Raw genomic sequence first — 27,774 nt, 5'->3', positions numbered from 1 at the left:
GGATGTCGGCTATAATATTGTGGATTTTTATTACTTAGATTGTTTTTCACGAAATTGTGAATCTATTAGCCATTATTATTATTATTATTATTATTATTATTATTATTTATTATTATTATTATTATTATTATTATTTGAAAAACCAGCAACAATCTCTGATTATATTTATGGGTAAATGTATTTGAGTTGTACTGGAACATGGAGGCGTAGTACATTCATTTCCCCATGAAATCCCAAGTCAGACCATTCTCCCTTTTACCCAGAGTTGAGGTGTGAGTGTTGCTATTGTCATTTATGGCCCATTCAAGTGATTTGAATGTTTTCCCACAAAATTTGTTCAAATATCACAGCACAAAATAATGATTATTGTTTGTATGATACACCCCGTTTCACTCATGCCATTTTTCCGCATCGCAGGATGCATGCAGCTCCAAAAGAGTTTAAAAGTTTTTTTTTTTTTCTGAATTAGGAAATGTTGTGTTGACTGTTCAAAGTGGGTCATGGAATGGTTGAAAACTGTGAGATTAGCTAATGATTAGTTTTGGCATTGCTCAAACCCAGCCTCATTAACTCTACCCATCCTGATCAATTTGAGATCATTGTTAACCTGTTAAGCATTACCAATGACATATCTTGGTGACCCTCCCCTCATACCACACCGCCTTCAGCATAGTAACATGGTCTCCCTCTTTCAAGGCTGGTGCCACTCTGATCAAGCTCAGAAATACACTTTACTCTTATACAAATTGTAGGAATGTCACGTGGGAATACTGTGAGCTAAATTACGGGTAAATGGTAATTTTATTTGTAATGGAAAGACAGTCTGATAGAGGACATCTACCTCTCATCTCCCGGTATGCTTCAGGCATTCATTGATAAACGATTGATTTCCTTTTATTTTGATCCCTTTTATTCCCATAATGAGCATTCCAAAACGAAAGAAAAATCTTTTGCCTGAAGAGATATTATCACTACTCAGTATAGAGGCTGATGATGACTACCAGACTCAGAGTAGCAGTCAGAAGCCTCTTAACATAGACTGAAGAAGATTCACCTGATTCTGAAAATCGTAATTTAGATTCGAGCATCACATTTTCAATGACTGAGCAGTCACTGGTAAGGAGAGGAATCCCTTTACATTTCATTTTCCCAAAGGAGTGAAATTGTTCAGAATAAGGAAAACTGTGGAGTTTTTTTTTTTTTAGAAGTTTTCTGATGACGAAGTCATGGAGTGCACTGCAACAGAAACGAACTGATTTGCCACTAGTTTTTACATGAATATATAGAAAGTTTGCATAGAATATCATGTACACTAAAATGGTATGATTCATTTGTGAATGAAATTAAGCCATTCATTGCTCTACTGGCTCCATGTTTCGGGGAATGGCATATGAAAGAATTTTTTCCTTTTCATGTTTCATGCATGTAATCTTTAGGTTATGAAAATGAAAATAAGGTATTTCATCTTTTCTTATCCTATATTATTTAATATCCTAATATGTTTACACAAAAAACAATATCAGTGTAAAAAAAAGAACACACAAAAAAGGCATAAAAACTAGCACAAACAAAATGACTACTCTGCAAGCGAGAAAACGTGATGATACTGGATTAATGACATCTTCTATAAGTGATTCTTAACAGGTGAAGCAATGTGAAAATTTGATTCCTGTTTGGAGGAACAAAGAATGTGCATATTGTACTAAATTATTTCACATACCAGTAGTTATGTCACTAGTAAGGAGTAACTAGAGTCTAAACCTGAAAATTTGTTTTTACCAGATATCGCGACAGTCCATTTGAAGATCGAGGTAGTTATGGGTTTGGTAGTGGAAAGGGGTCTGGTATAGATGACCTGTTGAGTAATAAAACGTCCATGACTTCATCTTCATCTTGGGATAATGAATTAGATAACAACACAAGCAAGTCTTCATCTGGTGTTAGCTCTTCAAATAGTCTTGGAAGTCTCTCCAATTCCAGTAAAGGTTGGTGTACCATTTCAGTTATGGGAATGAAGGGGAATATATATTTATATAAAGCTTAAAGTTTGTGTTCATATACATTCAAAGAATGAATGCATGTGCATTCAGTGTGCAGTACAGTACAGTACTTGCATAATAAAGGAATAAGAGAAAGGAAAACTCTTACAGCTAGAAAAGCTTGAATCATGAGTTTGCATGGAATAAATTTTATTATATAAAATAGTGTTGCTTATCTTCAGTAATATTGAATTTTTTTCAGTATCAGCCTCTGCAAATTACAAGTACACACCAGTAGAAGAAAACATGGCTCAACAGAAATTTGGAAATGCTAAAAGCATATCTTCAGATATGTACTTTCAAGATAAAGATCCAGATGCTGAAATCCGTTCTACCCTTGCCAAGTATGAAGGTTCTTCATCCATCTCTTCAGCAGATTTATTTGGAGGTGGACAGCAACAGAGGCAGAATTACAGTGGAGGATCCATACAGGTACGAGAGCACCTTGAAAGTTGTGGCACAATTTATATGCCTGGAAAATTGGTTGTTGCCTGTGCCTGTTAAGTCAGTTGACCCACTGAGTCAGTATTATTTTTCTCTTGTCTAGTTTAAGTATCTTGAATACCAATTTTGTTGTAGGCCTCAGTCTTTTTAAAACCAAGCTTTGGATTCCCATTACTTGTATGTTGCATGGCATTATGTAAAGTACAGTTTGTTCTAGTTCTCCAGAGTAGGAAGCAAAAAGAGTAGTAAGTGCAAGTTTATTTGACTAAATTTTAATTCACTAATATAAGTTAATAGTTCTAAATGTCCAGCAGAAAGTACTCTGAAGGCTTGACTGAACTGGCGTGCAGTATCAATCTGTGATTAAATAATGTAATTGAACCCTTTATGGTTTTTGTCAGGGTACTTCGTAGCTTACTGTCCTTATGAGGTTTTAGTATGTTTATATATTTTATGGGAAAGGAGTTATTTTACCACCATACTAAGGATCACTCTGTACTCTAAAACTTTAGTGAAAATTTTGATGGGCATTTATTTTTGTGCTTATAGAAATTTTGTCTGTCCTCATATATGCTTTCTTCAGCCTGTTAAGCTTATGTTCTTTAAAGGATTGGATCAGCTTGCCTTCATGACAACATAGTGAATGATCTTCCTAGGTCTTTATTTAGGAGGTTCTTAAGAGTTCCTAGATATTTTATTTTTGGGGATGATCCCAGTCCATCCTTCCCCTTCAGGCTCCAGACTTGGATGAGGTTCGGGAATCAGTACGACAAGGAGTGACCAAGGTAGCAGGTCGTCTGGGTAGTATTGCCAACAACGTCATGTCATCATTACAGGTATTCAGATAAAAAGGCTTTGTTTGAGTTCTTGCTTTAATGCATCAAATAAACTTTGGAAAAGATTAATTTTATTGTTAAAGAGAGATGTTAAAGTTTGTGGAGTGATTACTAGGTGGTGTTTGTACAATGGAAAATATACTCATCATAATGAAAGAGTTGAATTGTTCTCTCGCATTGTTTCATTGTAGGTGATGTTAGTGCTTAGGAAATAACAATCCACTTTTGTCTATGGAATTGTTGCTATGTGGGTTTTTCTGTTATGTGATACCTATGTGGTGATGTTGGAAATATTGCAAATATTCCATGTTGCTGTACCTAAATATTCAGGAAGTGAATCTGATTAGTATTTTTATTGCAGTAGATAGTTTCTCTGTTAGGTACGTAGTTGAATGCGTAGGGTGTTTAATGTATTTGGAAAAATGAAGGATCATTTGTACTACCCTAAACCTGCGTATACATCTACAGTAGATGAGTTGGTAATTGAACACTCTTAACTGAAGATCATATAAAAGATATAAAAAGCAGTTGAACAGTAGTTTAGATTATGAAAAGCTTATTGTAGTGTTAGTCTGTAAAATTTCAAAAAATTTAGTTTTCTCTTAACTGGTGGAGGCGAGTGTCCCTAAAGCATTATTTTATGTGCATGTTATATTAGTTTGAGGGGATTTTTTTTATTAAGAAATTAGGAGTACTGTATTGCATTTTACCATAACTAATTTAAAAGGTTTTAATAACTTGATGATTATCATATATGAAACTTCAGGGATTTAACAAAAAACTGTCAAAAATAAAGACATAGGTTTACTTATTAGTGATTAGAAAATCTTACCTAGACTTAATTATCAGTAACCATTAGTGATAGTAAGAGGCTTCAGGAAGTTGCATTCATTTATTTTTTGTAGTTAGCAACTTTTGATGAATATAAAATGGAGAGCATGGTTAAATAATTATATTGCAGATATTATTTTTGCATTTTCCTCAGTATATATTTTTTGCATGGAAGCCCAGTTTATGTATATGAAGTTACCATAAGATTGGAATGCCATATAATTGGTTATATCACAAGTGTATTGATCTGTGATCTTTGAGGGATTTGTAGGTTGTGTTGCTGCCCATCAGTGTATCTTGTATACCTCTAATGACTAACCAACAAAAACTTTAAGTCATTTGCAAGCACAGTGCTTCAACCCTTTCACTGCGGATTAGCGAATACGTACGTTTCACAGCATTGTGTAAATTTTTACTAAAAAATTAAAAATGCTTAAGATTTATTGAAACCATTTTTTGTGTGTTCAAGAACCATTCTATTTTTAGATTTTAGCATTATTTTTGCTAGGATATATCATTATTTTTGCTAGGATATATAATTTTCTGACTTGAATTATTTGATAAAAGGGTAAAAATTAAGAAAAATCACAAAAATTTATTTTCTTAGATGACTATTAATTTCACTGACAATCCTTTACCTAGTTCGTTAATGCCTCACACATTATTTTCCACACTGGCAACACTTTTTGTGCACTTTATAGGTTATGATATGTCTCAAAACATGGAATGATACAAAGAAGTGACTTTTCAATACATTGTTCACAAAAATAGGTTGTTTGCTTTCTCTTACACTCTCCTTTACCTTTCTTCAAGCAATTCCTTGGCAAGACAAAACATACAGTACTTTGGGGACTTGTGGCTTTCGTCAATATACTGTGCTGGAAAATACCTTTCAGTTAATGTAGATTCCATAGGATTTGAATATCTACCCCTTCTTTGAGTTTTGCTCCCTTATACCTTTCTAACAAAGTGTTAATAATTTTTTCCCTGAATTTTTTTGATGAAGCTTAGCAGTGGGATTCTGAATATTATAACTATAATAACGTGCCAAATGGGTTGCTACCATTTCTGGATCTTTCTTTTGTAAGGATATGTTGAGCAAAGTTGATTAAACTTATCAACTCCCCCCACATACTATTGTACTTATATTCCACATGAACACAGGGCTTGTCAGTTTCTTTGTCACCCGTCTTTGAATGAATTTTCACTTTATATGTACCTACTATTCCAAAGCTAGACAGCAAATTAACCCTGGTTGTGTCTTGCCAAGAACAGGCAAGCATTTCACCATTATTTCTCACTCATGTTACTGGCAAAGCTCCCTTTTTCACTTTTATTGTTTCATATCAGCTAGTAGACCCTTCCTTTTCATGCTAACTGTTCCACAAGCTAAAGTTTTTTCTGAAGTAGTTTGTCATAAAGGGACACACTGCTATAAAAACTGTCCATGTAAATAATATGACCTTTGTTTTCATAACCCCCTAACAAAGACAGAACAACATGAGTGCCCAACCCTTCTGATGGCTGACATGCAGAGTCCTTCCCAGTATATACTGTATATTTCTGTGTATAGGGATGACCTTTAAATCATAAACTTCACCCCTAAAAATTGGGTGTCGTCTTATACTACCATTCTAAAAATCAAACCTTTAATTCTAAGTGATGTTTATCGGTAGGCTAGCCTTGGCCTCGGTGCGATAACCACCAACATACATGAAAAGGTTCACATTATGAAATAAATTGATATTAAAGGTAATAAAACCATTTTACCTTAATATATTATTGGCATATCTTCATAAAAATAGCCTATTCAAGGAGTAATTCCATATCAATGATATCAACTTTGATCTATGCAAGGCCAGCCAGCTGACAAAATGTAAATATTGAGTTATTGTTGCGCTCATAGCAACCTTTATCTTTCGGTAATGTATTTAATGGAGCAGGTAACTACAAAAAAATAGGGGAAAATTGCAAATGATGATACAAGCATGAAACTTGGCTCGACTATTCTTCTTGTCCCATGGTCTCATTATCAGCCTCTGGCCACACAAAATTTTGCCATTTTCCAAGATGGCTGACAGGTTTTCAAAATGGTGTCCTGTGGATATTTGAATACTGTATTGGTATTTGATTAATCACATTCAAATCCCTAAGTCACTCCCAGTTTATATTAAAAAATATTAAAAACAAGCCTTTATATATCTAGATACATAATTTCTCTGCATAGAAATATCCAAGATGGCTGTCACTATATAAAAAATGTCTGCCAAAATGCCAAAAATTGGTACTTAGCTCATATATGAGGCTGAAGGTTGGGTAATACATGGATTTGGGGTAATTTCAGCCTGATCAGTTCATTTTTTGTAGATTAGAAATCAATCCCCATTTAATTAATTTTGATCCTCATATAGAAAAAATGGGTATTAAGATTAATGTAAAAGTGTAATAGTGTAGTGTCAGTGTACTACCAGGCATACTGGTTGACACTAAAGCTGTGAAACTCAGCATGGGGTTCAGTGCTAGCTAATGGCAGAGATTTGTTTTTAGTTTCCCAAATGCTGTTTAGCTAGCCCCACTTCAAAGTTAAACAGCTGCACCTGAATTGACAGGATGTGCCAGCGTGGGAGAGCCGAGCCAAGGAAGATTGGGCTTTAGTCTTCTAGATAGTGTACAGATCACATGGGAAATAAATAGCATTGGATGAATGATCGGGCTAGGGGTAGGATTATGACATATCTGAGCCTAGTTGTATCCCATATCTGAAAGTGCATATATTTTATTTAGGTGGTAAAAGGATAAACCCTCAGCCTGTAGAACAAAAGCAATGGCAAGACAGTCTTGGAAGTCAACATCTTTCCTGAAGGGAGATAGTATGACTAATTGGAAGCTTTGTTCCTTGTGCCAAGAGGACACACGTGAAAGACTAGTTGATGCATCTGGTGCTGGCTATGTTACCCTTGCTGCAAACATTCCTGAATTCTATAAGTTAAATGCAATGCCTATACCATTTCATCCCAAAAGGCTTGATGAAGGTGATGGAATTCTGGAGACCTTTGAAAATAACAAAGCAACATATCATGAATCATGTGTCCTGAAGTTCAAAACAACAAAACTAGAAAGGAAAAGGAAGTCATTGTGTAAGACGAAAGATGATGATGATGCCCATCAGCAAAATTCACACGTAGTAGCCAGAAGGCAGATGAAGAAGATGCAGAAGAATCTAAGACTGAGAAAGAAGGAATATGCTTTATTTGTGACCAACCAGCACCAATCAAGGATTTACGATTGGCCATGACATTGCCTTTACATGAAAAGCTGCAACAATGTGCCACCAACCTACTAGATGAGAAGCTTTTGGCCAAGCTTAGTGCTGGAGATATTGTTTCTCAGGACCATATGTATCACCCATCTTGTCTGACAGGTGTGTACAACAGGGAAAGGGCCTGGCTAAATTCCCAGAAAATTGGAGATATGTACAGTACAGACAAAAGGCATGTGCCCATGCTTTTGCTGAGACTGAGATGTACATAAGAGATAAGCAGTTGACTACAGATGGGTGCTGCTATTTTACAGTGGTAGAACTTTATGATTTGTACAAACAAAGACCGGAACAGCTAAATGTTGATGCTTCCTTTGTGCACCGAACACTGTTGAAAGAACAGATACTTACCCGCATCCCAGAACTGGAGGACTTTAAAAAGGGAAGAGAAATTTGGTTTGCCAACAAAAGGAAAATGGGAGAAGCCATAGCCACAGCATGTGACTGCAATGATGCACTAATCGTGGCCAAAGCAGCTAAGATATTGAGGAAACAGATGCTTGAACCTGAGATAGAATTTGATGGAACCTTAACAGCAGACACTAGAAGAGAATCTGTGCCACCAAGTTTGTTGGAATTTGTAAGTGTGCTACAAAATGGTGACGATATAAAATCCCAACTTAAATATGGAACATCATCTACTGATCTAGCTTTAGCACAACTTTTGCACTTCAACTGTCGAAAGAATCCAGCATCTTCAACATTCTCCAGACATTCCAAGTCAAGAGAACCTCTGTTTCCAATATATATTGGTCTCCTGGTCTTTGCAAAAACCAGGAAGCATCAATTAATTGATACATTCCATCACCGTGGAATCAGCATCAGCTATGATAAGGTTCTGGAATTGACTAAAGGGTTAGGAGAAGCAGTTATAACAAGGGCTGTGGAGGAAGAAGTAGTTTGTCCCACTACACTAAGAAAAGGGCGCTTTACAACTTGTGCTGTTGACAATCTGGACCATAATCCAAGTGCCACAACTGCACAAACATCCTTCCATGGGACAGGCATATCTCTGTTTCATCATCCAAGCGCTGATGAAAAGGGTGAGGACAGAAACTTGGCCCAAATCATCCAAAGTGGAACAAAGTACAGAAAAAGTACAAGAAAACTTAACTATTTACTTATTTGGCAGACACAATCATTTTATCTCAAGCAGATGATACATCATGCATAATTGCCACTAAAGGGGGTGCTGCACTTTGTAGCAAAGCTGAACAATACACTGCTGACCTACAAGGTTGCATTCATGAAGAGCCAGATACTAGAGTCCTTTTGCATGCTGCATATGCTGCAAAACATGAAGATATTTCAAGTGCAATCATATGTAGTATAGACACTGAACGTTGTCATCATAGCAGTATCTAGCATAGAAAAAACTGGTTTGGACAAACTATGGATTAAATTTGGTAGAAGAAAAGACATGGTGGATACCCATCCGTGAAATTGCAGCAGCCGTGGGACCAAAAACCTCAGCCCTTCTTTTCCATGCATTTAGCGGGTGTGACATGGTGTCTGCCTTTCATGGAGAATGGAAGAAGTCTGCATGGCAAACATGGACTGTGTTTCAGCATGCCACACCCACCTTCACCAAATTAAGTTCAGCACCAGCAGCTGTAGAAAATGAAGACCTGCAAATTATTGAAGAGTTCGTGGTGCTAATGTACGACAGAAGCAGTTCGTATAAAAATGTAAATGAGGCTAGACTTGATCTCTTTGCAAGAAAGCTAAGAGCTTAATATTGCATTCCCCCTACAAGGGCTGCTCTTAAGAGAGCATTGCAAGAGAGCTGCCTTTCAAGCAGGGCACATTTGGTGCCAGTCTTTAGTATGTCATCCAGTTTTGCCCAGTCCAAGACACTGGGGATGGCAACAGATTGATGGCACCTGGTTTCTGTGTTGGACAGATTTACCAATAGTAGCAAAATCTTGCCAAGAATTGAATCAGTGTGGCTGCAAAAAGGAATGCCATGGCAGGTGCAAGTGCTACAAATCTGGACTTAGCTGCACTTGCTAAAACTAATTGATACACAAAACATATTGGTTTCTCTCAGGAGATACATACCTTTTTATCTTTGGTAGCCATTTTGGAAATATGATGTTCGTGTGGTGGCCATACTGGAAAGATGGGTTCACTTTATCTCTTCATGACAGTAAGAATTCTCGATCATTATATGGACAGTATGCAACTTTTATAGGCTTATGAAATGAAAATATTTGAAATATACAGCAAATTTGCAGCTATTTTGGAAAAGTGTCAGCCATCTTGGAAATAGCCAAATATTGAGGTGGCTGGAGGTTGATTTTCATTTATGGGGTAATAAGAGTTCTCATGCCTAATCTGTTGCTTGTATCACCATTTGCACCGTTTTCCCATTATCCCGCTCCACTAAGTGTAAGTACGGTAGCCATAATATTTAGGATAACATAATATTAATTTTTCACTAAAAATTCAGGCTGTTTGTAACTGTTTAGAACAATTCAGTCATACGAACGATAATTATGTACAATAATTATCATACTTTATCGTATTGTTGTTAGGGGTTGCTTATGATTGGCAATGAAACATAAACAAAACAATGGTTTCCCCTTTTAGGCGACGTGTGCAGGAAAAACATGATATAGAATCGACTTTGTCATTTCGTTTACTGTATATACTCGGTAACATGCGATATCGCGCATTATGTGACCCCCAAATATTCACCCATAAAAAATGATTTTATCACATATCTCGTGTATCATGCGAGTTCCATTTTTCAGAGACCAGATTACTGCGGACTAACCTCCATCTCTTTATCCCATCATCTAGGTAAATAAGTTAAAAAAAAAGAAAAAACGAATGATAAAAGTATTGTTAGTTACGTTATACTCGTTGAGTAAATGAGTACAGCCATAAACAACCGAACGAGAAACAAGTGTTTTGCTAGGTCGTGGCTATGAACAAGCAAGTCAGATAACAGCTGTTTTTCTTGCATTTCAACCAGCATATGATAGTAAACAATTACTGTAGTTATGTTACAAATGACGTTAAGTAGAATAGGACTGATATATATTTTACATTATACCCTTATTTGCTATGGAGAAAAGATCGCAAGAAAACAAACTGCTAAATTTAAGCTGCAAGTTGTAGCTGAAGCTGAGAAACAAACAATGTTCAAGCGCTAATGACTATAAATTATCATGCATTGCCAACTTGGATGAAACTCATAAACTCTGATATGCCATCAAACTCGACTGTAAGTAAGGTTGGAGAGAAAAGTATTTCAATCAAAACTACTGGGCATGAAAGAACACATTTTACTGTTGTTTTAACGTGTTTGGCAAACAGGACGAAAGCTTACCTCATGGTTATCTTTAAATGGAAATTGAATTGATGCCGAAACAAAAATTCATGGAAGGTATCGTTGTCCATGTTCACGAAAACCTAAACAATGCGAATGGCGCATGATTGCTATGTTTGTATTTTATAATACAACTAGTAATATGCAAAACATGCAATATTACAGGATACAGTGAAGTAAAGCATACTGTAACTTGTTAAAAGATCCATGATCGTCACGTTTGTATTTTATAATACAAGTAGTAATATGGGAATACATGCAGTATTACTGGGTATGGTGAAGTGAAGCATAACTTGTTAAAAGATCCATGGAAAAGATGTATATTTGTTATGTTTGTATTTTATAGTATGATGCTAATATATGAATATTACACACTAATTTTATATTTTGTGTATGATGCGACCCCCTTAAAATTAGCTTCAAAAGTAGGTCTTCAAAAGTCTCATGATATGCGAGTATATACAGTATTTTAAATTTCTAAGGATTCGGTAAGTAAAATGGCATTTGTAATAACATCTTTACATAACCAACATTCCATAAGATACCTGTTGTTGCAATTGCTAGCCTATACACATATGGTTTTGTAATTTAGCACTCGTCTTATACTACAGATACGAGATAAATTCATGATAATTTGTTGTAAGTTTTTACCTCGTCTTATCTAAAGGTCGTATTATACACGAAAATATGCAGTATATTAAATTTAAGGAGGTAACCAGTGTGTGCATCTGTCATTGACCATATCTTTATTCCCCATTTAGTTGAAGGCTTTGATGGTAAATATTGTTTGAAAAATAGCCTACCTTTAGATTTTATAATTCTTTCATCAATACTGATTTCTTTATTGCTAACATAGTACTTCCCATATAAATCTTGTACCATATCTAATACTGGCCTATTCTTAGAAAGCCTATCATTTCCATCTTTCTGATCATTTTCATTAAAATGAATAGCTGATCTAAGCAACTATATTTCCTAGACCTGTCATTTCATCCAAATCCTTCAGGCCAGCCCTATGAGAGCTGATAGTCAGTTCAGTGGTCTGGTTAAACTACTTTAATAAAGGTAATAGCCCCCTTGAAAACGCTCATCTGAATCCAGGAGTATCGAATAAAAACCTACTTTCTCTAAAGTAACTCTCACTTGTGGGTTTATGAAGTATACCCATTGCTATTTCAATAACAACAACAGCTTTTATATCATCAGCAGTTACATCTGACCACAGGTGGTATTTTGATCATTTTGGCAAAGGTTGTTTTGTAACTGTCATTGATTTAAAATACTTATTAGTTTCTTTTGCAACATGTTCATAAATTTTTTCTTGAAAAAATCTTGTGAAACACTCATACAGATTTAAGTTTTCAAAATTAATTACCTTATGAGAGGCTGTGTAATTAAAAACATTACCTAATTTAGTGGGACTATTATTATAATTAATTTTATTCCAATACAATGAATTTGTTACATCAGCTGTGGTTGATGAGCATGTTGCTGTGACATCTTCATCCTTATCATCTTCATCAGTGGTATCATCATAATGATCATCATTTGGCATAGGATTGTCAGTATCAGATCCAAATTCTGAATCAGATCCAAATAAAATGTCATAAATTTCTTCCAAAGATACTTGACGAGAAGTGGAGGCCATCTTATACCTATAAAAAAAAATTAATTACTGAGGTTAGGCTACACCCAGAGTTAAAGGGAAAAATTAAAAGGACAAAGTCAGCTGACTAATAAAAACAAAGCCATTTTTAAGTATTTTGCCAATAGTATATTAAATGTTGTAATTTATTAATAAATTTGAGGTTGCTCAGTTGAAAAACAAGAATTTAGTCACAAATTTTAACTCATATATCCTAAAAAAAAAAAAAAAAGAAGGGACCGATTGACAAAACAAAACTTATGGTTTAGGAAATGAAGCTTCTTGTCTCTAAATTTGCTTGTCATTTGATTATTATTCATTTAATTAAGTAAATACCATATATACATGTGTAATATTTGACTCCATGTAATGTTCGACCTCCATTTTTTACTGCATATATTAGGATTTTAGCATATACCCCATGTAATGTTCGAGTTTTGATTCTGGCAATAAGCCTAGGGTACGTTGTTATTTACAGTATTTGGAATCAAAACATGATGGTAGCCTAGGCTGTGTTAGCAGTTAGTACCGTAGTCTAGTCTAAGAATCTGACATGTAAAAATTGAGTTAAACTGAGAGGCTAAAAGCTTATAATATGCCTAGAAAATGTATATAAAATCAGTATACTGTATACTCATTTCAGATCATTAGAATTAACTATAATAAACAAAAGAAAAAACTTCCAACCTTCTTTGTTTACAGTCGTTTTGTCATAACTACCGAAAGCTTGCCAAGCAACCACTGTAACTAGTGAACAGTATAGGGTAAGTCAAAAGTTCCAGGAAAAATTCAATATACTCCTTATTTAAGGAAATTCAAACATCATTTTTCTACATATCTACCATCTAACTCTATACACTTTTTCAAGGCGCTGTTTCCACCTCTGCAACCCTTCTTTGTAGAAATTTGGGGCCTTTCTATTAAACCATGTTGAAACTGCATGTTTAGCAGCATCCAAAGATTCAAACCAGACTCCTCTTAAGTGTTCCTTGAGTTTTGGGAACAGGAAAAAATCTGAAGGAGCAAGATCAGGACTATAAGGAGGATGTGGAAGAGTTTTAAATTTCATTAGGACTTCTTGCAACCCTTGATGAATGTGCTGGAGCGTTATCATGATGGAACAAAATTCTAAAGTGCAACTTTCTCAGACGTTTTTAGCCAATGCAGTCTTCAGTTTTTGCAAAACATTTGTAGTAGTTCCGGTGATTGTTTTTGTCCTTCAAGGAAATCAATCTAAATCACTCCTTTGGAGTCCCAAAACACTGTTGCCATAACCTTCTGGGCAGATCTCGCCACTGTGAACTTCACAGCTGAACCTCTTGGTAACCATTGCTTTGATTGAATTTTACTTTCTGGGTCATATTGATGGATCAAGTTTCATCTCCAGTAACAATCGGTCAAAAAACTCTGATTCATTTGATTCAATCGTTAGAACTGCAAGAGAAAGTTCAGCTCTTTGATGCAGTTAAACGCTTTGGGACAACGTGCTGCAAGTTTACTCAAACCAAGATTTTCATTTAAAATTGAAAATGCGGAACCATGGGAATCCCAGTTTCATTAGCTATCATATCGATAGTAATCAAACGATCTTCATCCACTAGATTCTGCACCAAAGCCACAATTCTTTCATTTTTGCAGTCGAACTTAAATCACTTTATCCAATCATAAACAACTGATTTAGATGGAGAAGAATCTCCATAAACTTGTTGCAAAGCTTCAATAATTTTCCTGGTTTCCAATCAAGTTTTGGTCAGAACTTGATGTTAGCTCTTATCTCAAAATTTTTATTTTCCATGGGTTCAAGAAGTTACTTTTCACTGAAAATGTTAACACCACGGTAGCAAGAGGATGACTGAGGTAACAAGTCTATATGGATATCACAGATAATTGTTTACCATTTGGGTTGTTTTCATTTTAAATACATCATTCAACAATTTTTTCCTGGAACTTTTGACTTACCCTCGTATAATGATCATACATTTCTATTCTTTAATCTCTCTTCAACCACTAAAACTAGCAAACAGTATAATAACCATTCATTTCTATTCTTTAATCTCTCTCTACCCAATTCCACTATATTTTTAACTCGGTTGCCCAGTTACTGTTTCTTATATCAAAAGTTTTCAAAACATTTTTACTCAATACCCATCAGTATGTTGTCAAATACATACAGGAAGTTTACTGCTAAATTTAAACCGCAAGTGATTGCTTTTACTGAAGCAAGCAACTATGTGCAAGCTGCTAGCAAATATGGCTTATCAGAAAAGAGTGTTCATGATTGGAGGAAGAAAAATGAAAGTTTAACTAAAGTGCCATTGTACAAATGTATCGCATGACTTTTCAGTTTGAATTTACCACATCTTTTTTACGTAAAGAAAAAAAAAGGACAATTCTTTGTGAATCGTAAGTGAAAAGAAATCAGCTGATGAAATACAATGGCAACTAATACTTGTTTACACTCAGGAAATGTAGGCTACACTTATTATAGCCTAGAATAGCCATAAATATAGAAACAACATAACAATAATAAAAGATTCTCAGATAAGTAAAACAATATTTGTATTTATTGTCTTTACGTATTATACAAAAAAAAAAGTTTGTCAACATCAGTGGAAGGAAATGCTACTTTGTTGACTCCCATTGTCAGGAAACCCAAAGCCTAGGCTTAACCTAGCCCCAAAATCTTGCACTTTTCCAAAACTATACCTCATGTAATTTTCTACCCCAATATTTTAGGCCGTAAAATTGGTCTTTAAATATCGAACATTACATGAGTATATATGTATGTATATTAATATCTGGAAACACCATTATCTGTGTCATTTTGAACTTCATTTATGATGAAATACGTATATATTTGTGTAATTGTCATGGCAACCCTTCAAATCATAATGTAAACAAACTCACTTTCGCTAAAGGGAATTTGGCTAGCATGATATTACGATAAATCTATGAATAACATTGATTTATGTAGCAAAATACGTGCACTGCTATCGTAAAATATGGGTATACAGTATATCATAATTTCATTTTGACACAAGGTTATAATAACAAAAACTTAGCAAAATCAACGAATGACTGAGAGAAGAATGAAGAATGCTTCAGAGAGTGAGTAGTCCATAAAATCGGCAACAGATTGCAGTATGTAGAAGCCAAATATGTCATCTGCAAAAGGCTCTTAGCAAAAAATTTCTTACATGGCACGGAGTAAAGTCTTTTTCCGCAGCAAAGACTCAGTGATCTAAGGAAACTGTAGTCATTCTCCGCAGTGAAAGGGTTAATGCAATCAAGTTCTCATGTTAATAGGTATGAGCAGATTTTGATAGTGATAAAATCAGATTGATTGTCAGCAGTGTTGACCATTTATAGTACAGTAGTTGTTTTAGGTATTGGTATTTATTTATTTTGTAGTAATCACTTGTTTCTGTTGACAAGAGAGCTTGATATTTTGCAAACTCAAAGAAATACAAAATTTGGATATAGAATATCGTATGTGCACACCAGTATTTACATGCGCTGTATGTTGTTAATGGTATCAACACTAACACATAACCATTTTTTCTACCCTCCAGAGAAAATGATGAATGACTTAATCTTAGTAAGTATCATGTTTAAAGAAATGCTGTTTAACGACCTTTGTGCATGTACTTGTTTTTATTTTAAACTTTGTTGTAATTGGTGAAGGTTTGAAAGGCTGGGAATTTTCTTGTGAAGGTGATTACATCATTTTGAAGGTTTCTCTTTTAGCTTTCATTTTTTCAAGTCTAGTATTAAAGCTACTCTTTTGGAGATGAACTTCGGCCCAAAATTTATGGTTTTCATTGTTTTATGTCATCAGTATACAAAGCAAAGCACAGTAGCACATGTTTGTATATTAGAACTAAAGTCAAAATATTTTTCTGTCTTTTGTGTTGTAAATAAAATATTGCGAAGTAAGTTTTGTTTGAGCCATGTGAGTTACTTCCATTGCTTATGCACTGTATAGTTTTGTCTTTCACAGCACATTACTGAAGTAGAATTGCCTGGTCAATTGGAATGGGTAAAAAAAGACTTTGGTGTTGTATTTAAATCTTGGAGTATGTTGAAACTGACTTAGTAAAGTAATTTTTTAGCTTTTATTGATGGTTTGATGCAAACAAGAATAATTATTTTTCAGCACATTTATGTCAACATGATAACAACAAACAGCTTGCTTCTTGGGAAGTGGTATATTGTAATGGGTTCTGTCTAAAGTTTGCCTTTCATGGTGTATATCATACTCGAGGTTCTGTTTCTTGGCATCATCCCTTTTTGTGCAGCTGGGTGGCTTTTTGCCATCCTTTTCCAACTGAGCTGTTCAACTTGACATTGTCTGTGATGATATTAATGGCATGCTCATTTTCCGGGTATTTAGAGTGCATCCTTACCTTATAGTAAAAGTCGAACACTTCTTTGTGGATCGAGCTGCGGTGGCTCGTGGTTGTTGTACTACCAGTCCAGTGCCATACGTATATCTTTATTGACTTGTTTATTAAACCCCGGCATTCATTGGTTGGATAGGGACCACAACCACCCGTGAATAGCTAAAATCCTCGAATACTTGACACCCCTCTAAAAACGCTTATAACTTCCTTTTTAATTTGTTGAAACACCAAAGACCCCATAAAAAAATGCTTATAACTGCCTGTTTTAATGGCACTAGGACAATTCGGTACCACTAATATTACTAAAAAGATAAACGCAAACACAATGTATATATATTGCTTCATTATCATTCAAAATGTTCATCTGTATGAAGTTGAGCTTTGCACGAGCGATTTGCACAACATCAGTATATTTTTGAATCACCAGCATTTTCTCTATGTTTATGGTAAACAAAGTTTTTGTTATCGACCAATTTCTTCACTCTTCCAGATTTACAAAATTGCAAGTGGCCATTCTATACCTCATGGGCTGATAACTGATACTAAAATTCATTTTAGAAAATAATTGACCACATTAACAATGCTATACTTTAAAATATTCAGAAAATATACAAATGAATGGGTCACCACCACTTGACTTAGAATAATTGTCTCATATCTCATTACTCAAGGGTCTTTGCAGCATCCCTTCGGCCCCTACCTGTGACCTCTCTTGTTTCTTTTAATGTACCTCCATTCATATTCTTTTTCTTCCATCTGACTTTCCACCCTCTAAATATTGTTATCTAGTGCAACTGAGAGGTTTTCCTCCTGTTTCGTCTTTAAAACCTTACCATCAATTTCCCTTTCAGTAATGAATGACTTGACAGGCCTCAGAGCTTGGCCTTTGGCCATAATGAGTAACTTATTTAAAAGCCTTCTGTTAGTGATTTGTCTGGCACCAAATTATCTTTGTATCAAATTGTTCGGATGCCAATTTGATAGTTCAAACACCAAGTACAGTATACCTTAAACTATCATCCTAGAACACTTAACAGTAATAATTTAATATTTCAGTATCACTTTAATACCAATGCAATATCATTTTTGAGCGGCATAGGTGTAGGTGCTATAACGAGGGGAAAAAACTGGTTTAAGGGAGGTGTAGCCACTGGAAGGGTTCACTATAAGGAGGTCCCTCTTATAAGGATCCATTATAAGGAGGGGTGACAACTGGTGTATTACCCGAGCAAAGCTTGCAAACCTGTTTCTTTCCCCAGGTATACATATCTCTCTCTCTCTCTCTCTCTCTCTCTCTCTCTCTCTCTCTCTCTCTCTCTCTCTCTCTCTCTCTCTCTCTCTCTCTCTCTCTCTCTCTCTCTCTCTCTCTCTCTCTCTGAGTTAAGAATTAAGAAATATTTAAATATGCATTTAAAAAAATACATTTTATTGATATTTTGCTGTGTTGACATCAGTATTAATATTTGAAAATTAATACATTTTTATCTTAAAAAATGAATTAAGCCACGAAAATAACATGAAAATACAGTATTGCTCGACGAAAAAATCCCCCAATAGGTGGAGCTGCGATCCTGAGCCACGAATATTTGCGGGTCGACTGTATCCATTATTTGTAAGTACTTGGGAGATGCGGTCTAATTCTTGGTTCATGCCCTGACAGGAAGAACAGTGCTTTAAAACTCTTCTTATGAAGGCTTTGATGGTGGTGGTCTTGTGTCTTGAAGGACACTCAACTATTTCTGTTAAGGCAGAGGTCGAGGTTCATCGTCTTCATGTCAACGGAGGTCTTCAGACTGTTGTTGGTTTGGCAGACAAGGATGTCAGGGAAGGGGAGCTAGCCATTGTTCAAAACTCAACTGTTTAGTTTTAAAGAGCTGCATTGTAAAATTGTGCAACGGAGCATTTCTACTTCATTCTTGTCCTCAGCCTATACAAATATGTCATCAATGTAACATGAGTAGATGCGTGGTTTTTGGGTCTGGGGATAACCAGCTCCTCTACTGCTCCCATATAAAAGTTGGTGAAAGCACGCCTGAAGGTGAGCCCATTGCCTGTACATGTGGCCTTTGTAAGTGGAAAAATGGACCTTTTTTCTGCATATTTCAAGGAGGGCTTGTAGTGACCCTTCAGGGATATTTAACTGGGGTATGGAGGGATCCCTGCAGACACGATTAATAATTAGACTGATGGTTTCATCTATATGAATGTTGGTAAACAAGGATTTGACATCCAGAGAGGTAATAGTTCCAGTTCCAGAGGTGCCCTTGATCTTTTCTAAGAATTCCACTGATGAATGGAGGCTGTGGTGTTTGGGCATAAGGTGTGAGAATTTCATTGGACTGATGATAGGGAGTAAAGGGTTCCCAGGTTTATGGGTCTTGACATTCCCATACGTGTACTCTAAACCGTGGTCTCCAGTGATGGACAGGAGGTCTGTGTGTCATTAGCAGCTGCATTGATGACTGATGATTTAAGTTATTCTATTTGCCTCTCTCTTGATGTCGTCTTCAGGGTTCTTAGTAAGGCACTCAAACTTCATCTGATCAGACAGAATCTCATTGAGCTTTTGATGCTATTTGGATATATTAACCAAGACGAAGGCTGTTGTTTTATCTGCCTGGTGCACAGTGATGTCTTTCTGTTGCTAAGTTCTTTGGCAGCTTCTGTCATTTGGTGGGTGATGATGTTATTTATCCCATACAAATGGGAAAACAAGCACGTTAAAAGAAGATGATGATGTTATTAGTGAGGGCTTCACCAAGGCGTAGGGCAGAGGTTCCCAAACTTTTTGTTCCTCGGTACCCCTTGGGCTTTTTTTATAGGTTCCCATGTACCCCTAACACTAAAAATTAAGCTTAATATTAAAAAAGAGCATTTTAATATTTTGATATTTTAAATTTATGGAGTCTGCATGTGTAGATTACATAGGTATCTTAAATGGTGATAACAGAAATAATGCAATTACTAAGGTAATTTATATTTTGATCCAGCACATACAGTACATACCTTTTTATTATTATCCGAAACATTCAGACCAAATGTACCCCCTGAGACGTGCAAATGTACCCCTGGGGGTACATGTACCCCAGTTTGGGAACCCCTGGAGTAGGGGCTGTAGAGAGTCTGTGGTGCAGATAAGGTGGTGACTGTTATGTGGTTGTACTGAGTCAGGTAATAACTTGAATTTAGTTGTACTGAGTCGAGTAATAACTTGAATTTAAGCCTTTTATCAAGAGGTTTAGGCTTAGTTTTATTGTGGCAATTAAGGCCTAAATGAAGTAGGCCATCTTGGTCTTGGTTCTTAGTCAGTAAGGTTGACATATTCTTGTCTCAGTTGCTGTAATCTCAGCTTACCACCATTATGGATAACAAGCTTCTGAGAGATGGCTCTCAACTGCTTCTTTTGGTCCTTCTCTCAGAGGTGGCTAAGGCAGGCCATGATGTTCTCTGGGTAACAAAGAATGTTGTAGGGGTAGGTCTCTTTATTGGGTTCATCTTCATCATGGTCCCAAGGACGATATTGCAGAAGACAACCCTGAAGCAGGCCCCCTGGTGTTTCTGAAGGAGAGGGCCATGATGAAGATGAACCCATGAAGAGAGAGCCCCCTGCCACACAATATGTTACCCGGAGAACGTCATGGCCTGCCTTAGCCATCTGCGAGAGAAGGACCAAAAGAAGTGGTTGAGAGCCATCACTTGGAAGCTTGTTACACTTAATGGTGTCAACCTCACTGACTACGAACCTACCCCCGACCAAGACGCCCTACTTCATTTAGGCCTTAATTGTCACATTATAATTAACACTAAACCTCTTGATAAAGGCTTGAAATTGAATTTTTTCCTTCACATCCTAAAACTGTGCATTTACACATTATATTTGTACAGGCTGAGGATGAGAATGAGATAGAAATGCTCCGTTGCACATTTTTAGGATGCAGCCCTTTAAACTACACAGTTGAGTTTTGTAATAATGGCCAGCTCCCCATCTTTGACATCCTTGTCTGCCAAACCAACAATGGCCTGAAGACCTCTGTTCACACGAAGACAAACTTCGGCCTCTGCCTTAATGGAGATAGTGAGTCCTTCAAAATACAAGAACACCACCATCAAAGTCTTCGTAAGAAGGGCTCTAAAGCACTGTTCTTGGCAGGGCACGCACCAACAGTTAGACTGCATCTCCCAAGTACTTATAAATAATGGATATTCTAATGAACAAAGAGATATGTATGGCACTGGATTGGCAGTACAAGTGCAAGCAGCAGTAGCCCAATCCACAAAGAAGTGTTCTACTTTACTATGAGGCTAGGATGCACTCTAAATACCTGGAAGATGAACGTACCATTAAGATCATCGCAGACAATGCCTTCACTGCCGACATTGATGCGACTGGACCTTGTCATTTATTATCAAAACAGCAGCACAAGAAACCTGATTATGAAAAAAAACTCAGCCCCACTAACGACAGATCCTCTTAAACAGACTAATGCGGTATACCAATTCAAATGCCCAGTCTATGGATGTCCTGGCTCCTATATTGCTATGACCACCATGAAACTGGCAAAGAAGATCTCTTGTCATGCTCAAGAAGGCACCATAAAAAACTATGAGATGCTCACCATACTAGCATCACAAGGAATGCAGTAGTGATGAATACCTACAGAAATAATTGGAACAGCTGCTAGAGGTGCTCTTAATACAGCAGGAGAAGCCCTTATTAAATACAACATAAAGGTATTCCTCCTGCCTACCAGCATTAGGTGGCCTGTTGCTCCTGCAATTGATAGACTGGCGCCAGATACCTCAAGAAGTGACAGTCCTGAATGAGAAACTCTTGAAAATGTCCAAGATTCTGCTTGCCACCTGGTGCCTAATCAGCATATTCGCCAGGTAATAAAAGAGAATGACATCCCACACCAGCCCTGCCACTCAGCAAGGCTGCAGCAGCGAGACCACCAACGATAAATTTTTGGCTTACGAGGTAATCTCGCCAGCTAATCAATAGCGCGAATTTTCTTCTTCAGCCAATCAGCAGCAAGGCAGCCTAAATTTGACCCGCTGCTGACCTCGTATATAACAAGCAAGATTCACCACGAACAAGAGTCTACCCCTAGCTTTTGGCATGATCACGCTCAGCCAAGCCTGAGTGAAATGTGGCCTCGATCAACACTGAGGAAGACTTTTTCCTGAAAGACAACTCCATGGAAGTTTAATTCCTGATTTCAGTTACCATCATACTCTGTAACTGATACAGTGTATTCATCAGAAATAAAACTACCCAATTTTGCAACCTGCTTTCCTCTCCAAATACTGTATGATGAACAACAGCATTTTACTGGCAGAATGCTGTAACTTATTTCTGAAGTTCAAGATAATAAGAAAAGACCAAAAGAACTCTCGTTAAAATAAAAAACAAAATACTAATGACCATAATGAAATTAATCCATATGTCTGACGAGATTTAAAAATACAGAGCAGCAAGAAGCAAACAAAATTTATCTTTAAACACTGCAGGTAATAAACCAATCAGTAGAGGCTCCATTTGAAAATCAAGATAAGATGCTTCTCTGCTTACGAACTTTTAACTTATGTACTTTTAGAAATATGAACAACCATGATCGTAAATTAAAATTTGTTCGGAGTGCTCAGTCCGCCACCCGTACCTTTAAATTTTGCATTACGTGCCGCAGCTTAGTTACAATTTCTGCTGATACCCACACTGAACATAGCTGACGCCAACATGCCAGTATGCTGTCCCAGACTCCCAAACCTCTGCGAGTGGTTAAGATGTCATCTCTTGTGCTCCGATTTATTCGTGTGATTTTATTGTGAAATATTTATTGCATCCATTGTCTATTGTGGCTAATGGCAAGAGTAAAGCAAGTGATGGTATTAGTAGTGGTAAAAAGTGGTGAGCTATCCCAATGGAAACAAAAGCGGCAATTTTAAAGAAATTAGAAAGTGGTAAACAATTTTAAAGAACAAAGAAAGAATTGTAGAACACACAAAATGTGCTGTGCCAATGCAGTCAACAATTATAAGGAAGAGAAGGGGGAGGGTGGTAGAAGTGGAGAAATTTTTGGTATCTGGTTGGAACATCAGAGACAAAGATGTGTACCACTTAGCCTTATGCAAATTCAGGAAAAGGCTAAAACCCTTTTCAATGACTTGAAGGCTAAGGCTGGTGAAAGCTCTGACGATGAAACATTTGCTGCAAGTCATGGATGGTTTCGTAGTTTCAAAAAACGTGCTAACTTGTATCACATGTCCGTTGGCGGTGAGTCAACCTGTAATCTGGACATCCAATAGCAATACCTGTGTTACTCTTGTTGTATTTGAAGAATGGGTTTTTCATCACTTTGTTCACGAAGTCAAGCTGCACTACCACGAGAATGGGATTCCTTTCAAGATTCCCTTAATTTTGAATAATGCTCCTGGTCACCCACTGCACTTAGATGATTTCCAATGGATCAGGGCATAATAGCAAATTTCAAGAAACATTATACTCGCCGTTCATTCAGGCAAGCATTAAAGGAGGTAAATAACCTAGTGTGACCTTACATGACTCCTGGAAAGGTTACAAAATCTACACCTGTATGTGAAGAATATTAATGCTGCATGGTGTGAGGTAGGTAATGCAAACATGAATGGAGCATGGAAGGCCTTATGCCCACTGTTTGTAAATGACTTCAGAGGGTTTAATCAAGAAGAGGAGGCAAAGGGAATCCTTAACAGTCTCGTTGACAAGTGAAAAGTTACAGCTTGACTTAGGGGAAGAGGACTTTGAAGAGCTGTTTGAGTCATTCAGAGGAGTTAATGAATGAGGGTTTAATGGAACTGGAAGAAATGCATAAAACAGAACAACATGAAGCAGAAGAAGAACTTGTTCCCTTCAAGAAGTTTGAAACAAAATTGATGGCTGAGGGGTTTTCTCTTATAGAAAAAGCATTTGACTATTTTTGAGAATCAGGACCCCAATGTTGAGATTCTCAAAAGTAGCAGCAAAAATCAGTGATGCTATCCAGTCCATTGACTGCTTCCTCCCCAAATGAAGAAGAAAGTGATGAAGAAATCCTTGCCGAATCAATCTTTCCCAAAGAAGGTGATGCAGAAGAAATCCTTCCCAAAGAAGGCATTGATGACCCCCACCCCTCTAATTCCACACCCCCTCTCCCCCTCTCATCATCCATCATGTCAAACATATACTTTACTGTGCTAAAGGTATTATCATAATTTGTTAAATTTTAGGATTTATATATCATTCGTATTAATAACATACTCTGTAAAATACAGTATTGGGTTTTAGTATAAAAAAACACACCAGTATTGGGTTTTAGTATGAAAAAACATAAATAGTAATGAACGTATTGACTTTGCGTATACCAAGTGGAACCTATGAACAAATTTGAGATACGAACAGCCATTCGGGACATAACTTGCTCGTAAGTAGAGGAGCATCCATACCTAAAGATAAAGGAATCATTAAAAAATACTTGTAGCATGGGTCTTGAAATGGAGAAACAAATCCACACGGGCATCACTTAGGGGGCTGGGGGTAACTGCCCCCCCACAAGACTCTAAGATCCCCTCCCCCAGGCTCAACTTGCCCCCCTCACCCCACCAAGCCCCAAGAAGTAACAGCAGCTGGTTTTCCATTATTCCTACTGAAATTCAAGTGTGTTGTCGCATTAAGTTATATCTTTCTATCTATCTATTTTATGTTCTTCAAAAAGCACATAAAGTAGCTCAAAATCAAAAAAACCCCAGGTGATTAGGCTCACTTCGCTCGCCAAACCGCCTTTGGGCCCCCCCCCATCAAAAATCTGAAATGACACCCCAAAATCCACAGCTATGTATGTGTGTACCCATGCAAAGAAACCATTGAGACAAAATAACAATATATTAGAGATGCAGTCAGCCCATCACCAATACTTGCCACAACCAAAATTTTGAGGAAAAAGACAGAAATAGGATGACACAAGCAGACATAATATCTGCTTTATTGAGTTCTACAATAAAAAAAAACCAATACAGTAGACCCCCCGTATTCACTGGGGATGCGTACCACAACCCCCTGTGAATAGTTAAAATCCACAGATTGTTAACACCCCCTCTTAAAAACGCTAATAACTGTCTATCTTGAAAGTTCAAATACCAAATGTATACCTTAAACTAGCATCCTACAACAAGTATACCTCAAACTATTATCCTATTACTGTATTAATCATTGAAATTATATTATTAACCCTTAAATGTCTACTGGACGTATCATACGTCGACTAAAATTGTCTGTTGGGTGCCAAGTGGACGTACCGTACGTCGACTACAAAAAATTTCAACCTTCGGTCAAATTTTACTCGACCGAAATGGTCGAAAAACGCAATTGTAAGCTAAAACTCTTAAATTCTAGTAATATTCAATCATGTACCTTCATTTTACAACAAATTGGAAGTCTCTAGCACAATATTTCAATTTATGGTGAATTTAAAAAAAAAAAACTTTTTTCTTATGCCCGCACGGTAACTCGGCCGAAAATTTCAGAAATTCTTTCGTCATTTTGTCGTAGTTTTTGCACTGTTCTATATTAGCCGTTACATAAAGTTTTATATATGAAAATGTGTGCAATTTCATGTAAAATACAGCAAAATACAACCCATGGTTGTAGCTTTTATCAGTTTGGAAATATTTTCATATAAATCACGATAACTGCCAAAATTTCAACCTTCGGTCAACTTTGACTCGACCGAAATGGTAAAAATGCAACTGTAAGCTAAAACTCTTACATTCTAGTAATATTCAATCATTTACCTTCATTTTGCAACAAATTAGAAGTCTCTAGCACAATATTTCGATTTATGGTGAATTTTTGAAAAAAAACTTTTTCCTTACGTCCCGCCAGAAATTCTTTTCATCACGTTGTCGTAATGTTTGCACCGTTTTATATTAGTCGTTACATAAAGTTTTATATATGGAAATGTGCGCAATTTCATGTAGAATACAACAGAAAATAACTCGTGGTTGTAGCTTTTATCAGTTTTGAAATATTTCATATAAATCACGATAACTTCCAAAATTTCAACCTTCGGTCAACTTTAACTCGACCGAAATGGTAAAAAAACGCAATTATAAGCTAAAACTCTTACATTCTAGTAATATTCAATCATGTACCTTCATTTTGCAACAAACTGGAAGTCTCTAGCACAATATTTCGATTTATGGTGAATTTCTGAAAAAACTTTTTCTTACGTCTGCGAGGCGGTAATGAAATTTTGCATCACGTTGTCATAATGTTTGCATCGTTTACATTAGTCGTTACATAAACTTTTATATATGAAAATGTGTGCAATTTCATGTAGAATACAACAGAAAATAGCTCATGGTTGTAGCTTTTATCAGTTTTGAAATATTTTCACATAAATCACGAAAACTGCCAAAATTTCAACCTTCAGTCAACTTTAATCGACCGAAATGGTAAAAAAATGCAATTGTAAGCTAAAACTCTTACATTCTAGTAATATTCAATCGTTTACCTTCATTTTGCAATAAATTGGAAGTCTCTAGCACAATATTTCGATTTATGGTGAATTTTTGAAAAAACATTTTCCTTATGTCTCTTGTGGTAACTCGGCGAACATCTCAGAAATTCTTTAAATCACGTTGTCGTAATATTTTCACCGTTTTATATTAGTAGTTACATAAAGTTTTATATATGAAAATGTGCGCAATTTCATGTACAATACAACAGAAAATAACTCATGGTTGTAGCTTTTATCAGTTTTGAAATATTTTCACATAAATCACGATAAATAGAAAAAATTCGACTTTCGGTCAACTTTAACTCGACCGAAATGGTCGAAAACTGCAATTGTAAGCTAAAACACTTACAGTCTAGTAATATTCAATCAATTAGCTTCATTTTTCATTAAACGGGAAGTCTCTAGCACAATATTTCGATTTATGGTGATTTTTAAAAAAAAAAATTTTTACGTGCGCGCCTTACGAATTCATGCATCATTTTGTGATAATATTTTCTCTGTGTTGCTTTGATCGTTTTAAAATTTGTTATATACCAAAATCATCGCAATTTAGTGTACAATACAAAGAAAAACAAAATAACCCGTTAGCTTTAACCGTTTTGCTCACAGCGCAATTTGTATAAAATTACATATAAAAAACTTTTTTTGCGCTGTCATATATTTCAATATTTATATATGGTAATGATATTTTTTTTCATTTCTGATGGTTGCATACTAAACTTCAGGCAATGACAAAAAAAGGAGCCAAAAATGAACTTTTAATCTTAAAAACTAAGTGTGCTGTGATTTTTTGAAAAAAACTTTTTTTCCACTTCGGTGCTAACTCACCAAACGCTGCCGGCATACGGGAGACGTTTTTGTAAATAGAGGCTCGGCGTTTAAGGGTTAATACCATTTCAAAGTCACCTTAAACATTTACCCTTAAAAATATATACATACGTACATCTAACCCTTCAGCTAATGAGAGAGATAGAAAGAGAATTTCTATCTCTCTATCTATCTATCACATTCTGAGTATCCTTTGGCAAGAGAGAAAGGGTGTGTTTGTTCTTACATATTATGACAAAAAAAGAGAGAATAACTTTGGAAAGAGGGAGAGAGAGAGAAGTTATTCTTATCTTAGATATCAAAAGATGGAAATTCATGATTTATATATGAAGAAAAAAGAGAGAGAGAGAGAGAGATTTTCAGTAGAGAGAGATGACCATCTGTGGAGGCAACATGAGAGAGAGAGAGAGAGAGAGAGAGAGAGTGGTGTATGTCAATATGTCAAGTTAATTGACAGGTACTTGTACCCCCCCTTGCTCTGAAGAATGCGAGAAAAGACTGGGAATGATATGTATTTGTTTAATGATTTACTATACAAATGCAAAAAGTTGTAATTATA

General features: G+C 36.1%; 1 protein-coding gene across 17 annotated transcripts in view; it reads left to right on the top strand.

Annotated features, from left to right (window-relative positions):
- The window catches only part of ArfGAP3 (ADP-ribosylation factor GTPase activating protein 3), a 199,223-nt gene that overhangs the window by 144,376 nt on the left and 27,073 nt on the right, over positions 1–27,774 (top strand). For 9 of the 17 annotated variants that reach the window (XR_010854068.1, XR_010854067.1, XR_010854066.1 and 6 more), the window contains 3 exons: positions 1,783–1,985; positions 2,242–2,471; positions 3,218–3,319. Coding sequence is in view for 14 of the 17 variants with exons in the window: in XM_067108896.1 (XP_066964997.1) it covers positions 1,783–1,985; positions 2,242–2,471; positions 3,218–3,319 (535 nt within the window). In the remaining 3 variants the exon portion in view is untranslated. Of the gene's footprint in view, positions 1–1,782; positions 1,986–2,241; positions 2,472–3,217; positions 3,320–16,023; positions 16,050–27,774 lie in introns of all 17 variants that reach the window. The other 8 variants (XM_067108903.1, XM_067108900.1, XM_067108905.1 and 5 more) reach the window with 2 other exon arrangements.

This window comes from Macrobrachium rosenbergii, chromosome 9, assembly GCF_040412425.1.
Source record: "Macrobrachium rosenbergii isolate ZJJX-2024 chromosome 9, ASM4041242v1, whole genome shotgun sequence".
NCBI classification, from domain to species: domain Eukaryota; kingdom Metazoa; phylum Arthropoda; class Malacostraca; order Decapoda; family Palaemonidae; genus Macrobrachium; species Macrobrachium rosenbergii.
The sequence above is the reverse complement of the archived record's forward strand: the minus strand, read 5'-3'. Positions and strand labels throughout refer to the sequence as shown.